The following is a 10,646-nucleotide window of genomic DNA, read 5'->3' on the forward strand; positions in this document are numbered from 1 at the left end:
CTTCAGGTAACTAATGATTTGCTTATGGCAGCAGACTCTGGAGAAACCAGCATATTAATTTTGTTAGACTTCAGGGCAGCATTTGACACTGTCAAACATGACATTCTACTGTCCAGAATAGAGAACATTCTGGGTATCGCTGGCACCATCTGCCAGTGGTTTAAGCCCTATCTGACTGATAGGCAAGAGTTTGTTGGTCTTGTCAACAGCAGGTCCAGCTCAGCGGCAGTCACAAGAGTTCCTCAGGGCTCTGCCCTTGGCTCTCTGCTCTTCTGTATCTTGATTGCATCCCCTTTGCCATATTACTTGTAGCTTTGGATTGGGCTCTCATTTTTATGCAGATGATACTCTATTTTAATGTTAAAAGTGAAACTTCAAAGTTTCTCAGCTCACAGCTTGCCTAAATTGCAGGTCACAGATCACTTCCCAGTATGCACGAAATCTGGATGGAACAAAAACCTTTAAATCTAAATTGCAACAAAACTGAACTCCTGCAAATTGGCACTAAAGAGCAGCTTAAAGTAAGCTTCTTTTCAATCACTCAATGATAATCTTATCAGACCCTCTTCTAATGTAAGGAATCTTGGTATCATTTTTTTTATCACACACAAACCACATTAACACTAGAAATACCAAAACCAACAAAAAAACTTGTAAATCCAGCCCACCTTAAATCCCTTCGCGCCTCTCCATCAGCGTCTTTTGTCTTGTAAATGTGTTGATAACACCGGCTGTTACAGACACCAATCAAATGTATGTTTTTATTGTATAATATTAACAATAAGAACAGCTCACTACTCAAAACGGTAAATTCGCTGCAGAGCTGGTTTCGAACTCACAACATCCAGACTATAAGTCGGCAGTTCTAACCACAGCACCACAGAAGCTGTCGTATTGTACCTGCACCTTTTGTGAAAGTGTTTATTTGATATTTGGCCATCAGCCTTCACACATTATACAGTTCATGTCTACATTTTGTTATTTATCACTAAAACATGAAAAACATTTCTGTTTTAACGGTGTGTTTACATAGATTGTTGTAGACACAAACACACACATCAAATTATTTCCCCTTACAATTCTGGGTAGCTCACTCCCAGATAATCAATTAAGACAGGAACTGGGAGAACTGCCTTGCGCCCTGTGTTGGCTGGAATTGGCTCCAGCACACCCCCGTGACCCTGTAGTTAGGATATAGCGGGTTGGATAATGGATGGATGAGATCATGATTGCCCTACCCTTATACAGCTGCACAGTGTGAACAAGGCTTTTCTGAACAATTTTCTGAACAAAACTGAACAATTTACTGTCTCAGTATTGTTGGGTTTATTCAAGACCTTATAAGGCCCTTCTCTTCAACAGTTTGATCCTAAGTCCTGTGGGTGCCACTGGCTTAGTGACAATGATAATTTGACAGCCAGTGATACGGACTCAGAACCTAATAATTATACAAGTTGAGACCATATATAATTTTCATCTTTGAAAAAGATAAATACATAGCTTTAAAGTGTGAGTAAAAGACCAGTGAGCACTCAGTGATTTGTGACAATGGAGAAATGTAACAATCAACCTATAAGAGATGCAAACAGAACTACAGGCACAGTAAGTTTGTTACTACAAAGTAGTTTGACTTTGCAATTTCAGACTAGAAAAGTAATTTGACTCCTAAATGTTTAATTTGCTCCAAAGTATATATTTTTTAGTCTGGAGCCCTGTATTAAGTCACTGAAACTGCATTATTTCCATTTAAGAAATATGGCACACATCCATTAGGTCTTTAGAGGATGCAAAACAGTTCATGCCTACTTATGTCTTTAGTAGTTTAGATTGCTGCAATGCACTTTTAACAGGATTTAGCACCAGTATTAGAATGTGTCTTCTAGAATGGATTTTAAAAAACTGCTTATTTATAAGGCTTTGAATAACATTGCACCTTCATATATCTCGGAAGGCTTGTTCCCTTACATTTACAATCACAGTCTTAGATCTTAATCCTCTCTTTTGCTTGCTATTCCAAGAGCAAAACATAAGTGTTGAGACTGCTTTTAGTTTATTCCATATTTTTGGAGCATTGAAACTAGATACATCAAGCTGAAACGCTAGTCTTTTAAATAATGTGATACAATTTAATTGATAATCTGGAGATTTGTGAAATTAGAGACTCATCTTTTGTTTCTGTTCTTAGTATCCAGTGCTGTCCCTGTGTCTCTACAATTTGGACCAAATTGCCCGAGGCTGGTAAAAGGAACAATGCCAAGACCCTGTACTTGAGGACATCTGCACAGGCCATCTGTTTTTTTTTTGTTTTTTTTAATAAATAAATAAATATCTTACAATATATGAAGCAATACCCAGTGGGACCTGGGTGTGCTTTTAGTCATGGGACCCCAAAAGGTTTTTCCATCCCCCACTGACCATCTGACCCTTAGTACAATTATTTTGTCATGGTTTTTCTTTGGTTCCACTTACGACCATTTGCAAAGCACCTTGAATTATACTCTTTATTGGAAGGCACTATACAAATAAATGCTGCCTTTGTTTCCTACCCTCCAAGTGCCCAAAGCTATGAAGTTTGAATTATTAAAACACACAGACTGATGTGATTAAAGAAAATGTCACTTTATACAACAGTAAAAAGGAGTGCAAAGTGCAAATTTGTGAAGTCAGAGCAAAATAAGTGACATTTCTTTATCACAGTGTTCAAGAAGTGCAATGATCAGATTTACAACAGGAGCTACCATACAATAAACAGTTACAGGTAGCACATGGACCGGTTTTTTCTTTTTTAAAATTAGTACAATGTTTGTTTCTCTCGCCACAAAATTGCTACATTATACAAACATTTAAAAAGTAATGCTGTCATACTTGAACACAAATGACCGAGTTATAAACTAGATCCTGTATAAAATTAAAACTTTCAGGAATATAGCATTTCTACTATTATAAATAAAAATTGTATGCTTTCACCTCCTTCTGCTTAGATTCTGATTTTCATCTCTTCCAAAGTAAGATCTATTCTTTCTTCCTTTCATTTTCTGTGATGGTGTTTTCGGCATCAGTTGTGGCTTTTCACTGAAATTACTGATAAGAAAAGTACCACATTATGGATTAGAACTACTGAATGTACAGCTCGAGTTGCACATCACAAAGCACACATTTTATTGTGCAATGGAGACATGTCATATAGGTGTAAAGCACTGCCTGTCCTTATCACTCACACTGTTGCTCTTATGAAAATAATTTCAATTGAATGTTTGAAGGAATATACCATTATATGTAGGATGCATACTTAAGCGGAAAGAAAATCAAGGCTGTTGTGGGCCTCCTAGAAACTTAAAAAGCAGTTAACCGATTTGTGTTTATAGTAGTATTTATCACAGATATGTTGAAACTGATTATATGAATAGCACCGTGAGAAGTGTTTTGCCTCAACGCTGCAGTATTTTTTGTTTATAAACTGGTCCTTATAATAATTTGTCAATCCCCAGAGGATGCCCTTGCTTCCATAATGAATTCTATGTTTTCCCCCCCCAAAGATTTTCTGAGAGTAAAAGTTACTTGAATGCAACCAGTATCACTGTGCACATAGTGCCTTAAAAAAATTCTTTCTAAATTACATTTTTAAGACTTTTAGCATCACTTATGTAAAACAAATACTGGTTGCAGAAACATAAACTGTTATAAATTTATAAAAACAAGAAAAATTATAAAATTGTGCAACATGTAATCTCCCACAATTAAAGTCATCAAACAGAACAAGAAAGAAATGTACATATGGCCAAACATTCAGGTGCACTTAGAGACTTGGTTAGCAGGTTTCAAAGGTTAAGTAAAAGTTTATTTAATTTTTGTAACAGTGACATCCAAAAACAACTGAAAACAGAACGTAATTACATGTACTAGCAATGCACATAAAATACCATTTTACATTATAATGCAACAGAAACTGCTTTCAAAAGAGAGCAGATTCTAACTCAAATAAGATTCATGTGCTATTGTTACATGCTGGATGTGGAAGGTCTGTACCTAACTGTACTGAGAATTTCTTTACAAAAATTGATTATGTTTAAGCAGTATCCAACAGAAATTTAAAAATCGGAGATGAAGTAGCAAGCAAAAATTGCTTACTGTTTCAGAAATTGATAGATTAGCAGATCTTTGTGACACTTTGGTGATATACCATAGGAAAATACTGAATTATTATAATCTTTAGATAATGCAGGAGTGAAGCTTTTACTATAACAAAAAATTACATTTAGAAACTGAGCCATCCTTCAAATACACAACTTAAGATGCTTATATTTTTAACTTTAATGGATATGAATATCATGTTAACTATACCCCTCCTTTAACCGCCACCTTATCGTGGTGGAGGGGTTTGCGTGTCCCAATGATCCTAGGAGCTCTATTGTCCGGGGCTTTATGCCCCTGGTAGGGCCACCCAAGGCAAACTGGTTCTAGGTGAGGGATGAGACAAAGAGCGGTTAAACAAAACCTCCTATGATGAAAAACAATTTTGGACGGCGTTTTCCCTTGCCCGGACGCGGGTAACCGGGGCCCCACTCTGGAGCCAGGCCTAGAGGTGGGGCTCGATGGCGAGCGCCTGGTGGCCGGGCCTGCATCCATGGGGCTCGGCCGGGCACAGCCCGAAGAGGCAACGTGGGTCCCCCTTCCCATGGGCTCACCACCTATGGGAGGGGCCAAGGAGGTCGGGTGCAGTGTAAGTTGGGTGGTGGCCGAAGGCAGGAACCTTGGCGGTCCGATCCTCGGCTACAGAAGCTGGCTCTTGGGACGTGGAATGTCACCTCTCTGAAGGGGAAGGAGCCTGAGCTAGTGCGCGAAGTTGAGAGGTTCCGGCTAGATATAGTCGGACTCACCTCGACGCACAGCTTGGACTCTGGAACCAATCTCCTTGAGAGGGGCTGGACTCTGTACCACTCTGGAGTTGCCCCCGGTGACAGGCGCCGAGCGGGTGTGGGTATACTTATTGCCCCCCGACTTGGAGCCTGTACATTGGGGTTTACCCCGGTGGACGAGAGGGTAGCCTCCCTTCGCCTTCGGGTGGGGGGACGGGTCCTAACTGTTGTTTGTGCGTATGCACCGAACAGCAGTTCAGAGTACCCACCCTTTTTGGAGTCCCTGGAGGGGGTGCTAGAGGGCATACCTTCTGGGGACTCCCTCGTTCTGCTGGGAGACTTCAATGCTCACGTGGGCAATGACAGTGAGACCTGGAAGGGGCGTGATTGGGAGGAATGGCCCCCCCGATCTGAACCCGAGCGGTGTTTTGTTATTGGACTTCTGTGCTCGTCACGGATTGTCCATAACGAACACCATGTTCAAGCATAGGGGTGTTCATATGTGCACTTGGCACCAGGACACCCTAGGCCTCAGTTCGATGATCGACTTTGTGGTCGTGTCGTCGGACTTGCGGCCACATGTCTTGGACACTCGGGTGAAGAGAGGGGCGGAGCTGTCAACTGATCACCACCTGGTGGTGAGTTGGCTTCGATGGTGGGGGAGGATGCCGGTCAGGTGTGGTAGGCCCAAACGTGTTGTGAGGGTCTGCTGGGAACGTCTGGCAGAGCCCCCTGTCAGAAGTAGCTTCAACTCCCACCTCCGGCAGAACTTCGACCACATCCCGAGGGAGGTGGGGGACATTGAGTCCCGAATGGGCCATGTTCCGTGCCTCTATTGTTGAGGCAGCTGACCGGAGCTGTGGCCGTAAGGTGGTTGGTGCCTGTCGTGGCGGCAATCCCCGAACCCGTTGGTGGACACCGGCGGTGAAGGATGCCGTCAAGCTGAAGAAGGAGTCCTACAGGACCCTTTTGTCCTGTGGGACCCTGGAGGCAGCTGATAGGTACCGGCAGGCCAAGCGGAATGCGGCTTTGGTGGTTGCTGAGGCAAAAACTCGGGCGTGGGAGGAGTTTGGGGAGGCCATGGAGAACGACTTTCGGACGGCTTCGAGGAGATTCTGGTCCACCATCCGGCGTCTCAGGAAGGGGAAGCAGTGCAGTGTCAACACTGTATATGGTGGGGATGGTGCGCTGCTGACCTCGACTCGGGACGTTGTGGGTCGGTGGGGGGAGTACTTCGAAGACCTCCTCAATCCCATTAACATGCCTTCCAATGAGGAAGCAGAGCCTGGGGACTCAGAGGTGGGCTCCCCCATCTCTGGGACTGAGGTCACCGAGGTGGTCAAAAAACTCCTTGGTGGCAGGGCCCCGGGGGGTGGATGAGATACGCCCGGAGTTCCTCAAGGCTCTGGATGTTGTAGGACTGTCTTGGTTGACACGCCTCTGCAACATCGCATGGACATCAGGGACAGTACCTCTGGATTGGCAGACCGGGGTGGTAGTCCCCCCTCTTTAAGAAGGGGGATCGGAGGGTGTGTTCCAACTACAGAGGGATCACACTCCTCAGCCTCCCTGGAAAAGTCTATTCAGGGGGTCCTGGAGAGGAGGGTCCGTCGGATAGTCGAGCCTCGGATTCAGGAGGAACAGTGTGGTTTTCGTCCTGGTCGCGGAACAGTGGACCAGCTCTATACCCTTAGCAGGGTCCTGAAGGGTCCATGGGAGTTTGCCCAACCAGTCTACATGTGTTTTGTGGACTTGGAAAAGGCATTCGACCGTGTCCCTCAGGGAATCCTGTGGGGGGTACTCCGAGAGTATGGGGTACCGGCCCTGATGATAAGGGCTGTTCGGTCCCTGTACGATCGGTGCCAGAGCTTGGTCCGCATTGCCGGCAGTAAGTCGAACTCGTTTCCAGTGAGAGTTGGACTCCGCCAGGGCTGCCCTTTGTCACCGATTCTGTTCATAACTTTTATGGACAGAATTTCTAGGCGCAGCCAGGGCGTTGAGGGGGGTCCGGTTTGGTGGGCTCAGGATTGGGTCACTGCTTTTTGCAGATGATGTCGTCCTGTTTGCTTCATCAGGCCGTGATCTTCAGCTCTCTCTGGATCGGTTCACAGCCGAGTGTGAAGTGGCTGGGATGAGAATCAGCACCTCCAAATCCGAGACCATGGTCCTCAGCCGGAAAAGGGTGGAGTGCCCTCTCAGGGTTGGTAGCGAGATCCTGCCCCAAGTGGAGGAGTTCAAGTATCTCGGGGTCTTGTTGACGAGTGAGGGAAGAATGGAGCGTGAGATCGACAGGCGGATCGGTGCGGCATCCGCAGTAATGCGGGCGCTGCATCGGTCTGTCGTGGTGAAAAAGGAGCTGAGCCACAAGGCGAAGCTCTCAATTTACCAGTCGATCTATGTTCCTACCCTCACCTATGGTCATGAGCTATGGGTAGTGACCGAAAGAACGAGATCGCAAATACAAACGGCTGAAATGAGTTTCCTCCGCAGGGTGTCTGGGCTTTCCCTTAAAGATAGGGTGAGAAGCTCAGTCATCCGGGAGGGGCTCAGAGTAGAGCCACTGCTCCTCCGCATCGAGAGGAGTCAGATGAGGTGGTTCGGGCATCTGATCAGGATGCCTCCTGGACGCCTCCCTGGTGAGGTGTTCCGGGCACGTCTAACCGGGAGGAGGCCCCGGGGAAGACCCAGGACACGTTGGAGGGACTATGTCTCTCGACTGGCCTGGGAACGCCTTGGGATTCTCCCGGAAGAGCTAGAAGAAGTGGCCGGGGAGAGGGAAGTCTGGGCATCTCTGCTCAAGCTGCTGCCCCCGCGACCCAACCTCGGATAAGCGGGAGACAATGGATGGATGGATGGATGGATGGATGTTAACTATACTTTGCAGGGCACAAAAAGAATAGATAATCCAAAAAAAAAGTGTGCTGCATACAAATAAAAAAAAATCTATTAATAAACTGTCAATTTACTTTTAATCCAGTTACTTGCTAATTACATGTTGAAAGAATAAGGTATAAATTGAGGCTTAAAATAAGAAGCACTAAAAGCTTCAGAATAAAACTGATATAATTGAATCATGCTTTATATTATCATCTTGACCTGGATGAGAGTAGTAGTGAATGTAGGTTCATAGATCTGCTTAAGATTTTGTAACACATACTAGCCAATGAAATGTGCAGTTTTTCAAATAAAAGAAAAAAGTAATATAATGTTTTATGGTTACTTATTACAAAATATATTTTTGTGAGTATTGTATATATAATTGAATTACTTTAAAAAGCAACATTCCCAGACAGTTTGTGGACAGACATGACTAATGCAGTAGGTGCTTTTTGCATTGTACCTAAAACAGTTACAGTAATAGTGTTCTTTGTTAGTGTACGAGTAGGTAGGCACTATAAACTATTAGTAGTATAACTTTGGTTCATTCATTTACAACAGTTATAGTAACAAATGAAAACAGACTTGAGGATTTATGCTTGGCTTTAGTGACTAGGATACTTTAAACCAAATGTTTTCAAAAAAATATCTAATCTTAAACCTACTCTAAATCCAATGCTATAGTATGTGGTGGACGGTAAAAAAAAAAATTCCTAATGGTGAGCACGTCCATCACAGGACAAATTCTTTCAAACCATTCCAAAAATAAATTAAATAAATCTGTGTTTTAATAAAAAATAGAATTCTAATGCATTTGTGGTTATTGATTTCCTGTTATATTTATACAGAATCTGTCAAACTATCAGATTGAATGCAGGTTGAAACATACCACCACCACAACAGGGAGACTAAGGCTGAATAGCATGACAACCACATAAACCTATTCATATCTCTGCATAGGCACCAATGTAAACGTAAATCTACACTTGCACTTTAGAGGAGGAGTAGTAATTTACTTACACTTAATATAAACTGAAGGAGAAAAAAGAGGACCTTTAGAAATTAGATCATCTGCCTTTACAAATAAATCTAAAAGTAAAAAAACCTGTGTCACTATTCAAACATTTTACTACGGCTGCTTCCCCCAGCTCCCCTTAAGACAAACTGTATTAGGTAGATCTTTTATCATTGCAAGATACTGAAAAGTTAGACACCTATGTGTTTAAGCCATTTAGATTATTGTAATGCACTATCAGGATTACCAAAAAAAAAATATGCAAAAATGCAGCAGCAAGAGTCTTAAGAATCTGAGCCTCTGTAACTAGTCATATTACCATTACACTAACTGCATATGTTAAAATAATGATCTTAATTGTATACAAGGCACTGAAAATTGGTCACCTTCTATTTTGGAGCCTTTATCATATTACACTCAATGTCAATGTCAATGTCAATTTATTTATATAGCACATTTAAACAAACATAGTAATGCTGTGGCCAAAGTGCTTTACAAAAATAGAACAAATTAACATAAAACATAAATAAAAATAAAATATATGAACATAAAATAAAATACATAATAAATAGAAGTAATGTTATATACATAAAAAATAAAAGTAATGTAATACTGTATAATCACAAAGAGGAAGCCATCAGTATTACTGAAGGTAACTGAATGCAAGTAAGTAGAAATGATATTAGATCCTCTCAATATTGCTCAGTGTTCCAAAAGTTAAAGCATAAAAACTGGGGATGAGGTGTTTTGGTTTTATATACCAAGTCTGGAATACTTTACTATTACTAAAAGACAGTACAGTTGAATAGTTCAAAACTACAAAACCACCTCAATTTTTCCCCTTTTGTCCAATTAGAAATTACTAGCATTATTAGAATTCCCACATACTGGGAGAGGTAATGATTACCGCCGATGATAAAATGCTATTTTGCTGTTTTATAGATGGCCGAATAATTAGTTTTGCAAGTTCAGTTTAACTTCTTGTTTACCTTTTACTATTTTGCATCTCTGCTTAGTAATTAGAATTGTAAAGCACTATGAACTAGTTTCATGTATGACAATGTACTATATGAGTAAGTGTTGTAATTGTATGAATTTAACACTAGCCCAATTTTCCATCTGATAATGAATAAGGGCTGTGTCCTAGTAGGCCAAGGTTATACATTACAACTTTTCCTGTAACCCCAAGAAGTTAATGAAATTAATGTACAGAACAATGCTTCAAATGTTATCAAGAGACGAACATACCTACAAAACATCTTTACAGCTTCTTCCTGGATTTCCTGTAACCAGACCATGTGATTATTTTCCACTTCACCAATAAATCCTTGCACCTTCTTTTCAAACATCTTCATTATAGAAACATTGCTTTTTGCTAATTCCTCCATGGCTAGCTCTGTAGTAAAACAAGTAAATTCAGAAATTTAAAATAAAATATATATACACACACACACAGTATATTTCAACAAAACATACACTGAACAAGACTGAACATTTGAACCCACAGCCTTGCATATATTTAACACAAGTAACTGAAATTATAGGTTTCTCTCCTATTAAAGAATACTTAGGGGAGAACAAAGAAGAAAATAAAGAGGGGAGAAAAAAAAACCCTCCACACAACACCCTGTCCTATACTAAATGGTTTTGAACAGGCATGTCAAACACGCGGCCCCCGGGCCACATGCGGCCCGCAACAGAAATCTGTGCGGCCCGCATAACAGATCCTAGTTAGCACTAAACTTGTACAAAATGATTACTCTCATTTGTGATTGAATCATTCTGCATCTTCGGTACTACTTATTGACTATTCTCACTTCTGCCTTCTGACAAAAGCGCATTTTCCCATGGCATTACGGTACCGGAAACGTCATCTGCTAGTATAGCCACAAGCCTTG

At 41.8% G+C, this 10,646-nt stretch overlaps 1 protein-coding gene across 1 annotated transcript in view; it reads right to left on the bottom strand.

Moving 5' to 3' along the window:
- Positions 1 to 10,136, bottom strand: part of LOC114645487 (inner centromere protein A-like) — a 55,271-nt gene extending 45,135 nt beyond the window's left edge. The window contains 1 exon segment of the mRNA XM_051922576.1: positions 9,997 to 10,136. Within this exon segment, the coding sequence (XP_051778536.1) occupies positions 9,997 to 10,136 (140 nt within the window).
- Between the last annotated feature and the right edge of the window lie 510 nt (positions 10,137 to 10,646).

The sequence above is a fragment of the Erpetoichthys calabaricus genome, chromosome 2 (assembly GCF_900747795.2).
Source record: "Erpetoichthys calabaricus chromosome 2, fErpCal1.3, whole genome shotgun sequence".
Lineage (NCBI taxonomy): Eukaryota > Metazoa > Chordata > Cladistia > Polypteriformes > Polypteridae > Erpetoichthys > Erpetoichthys calabaricus.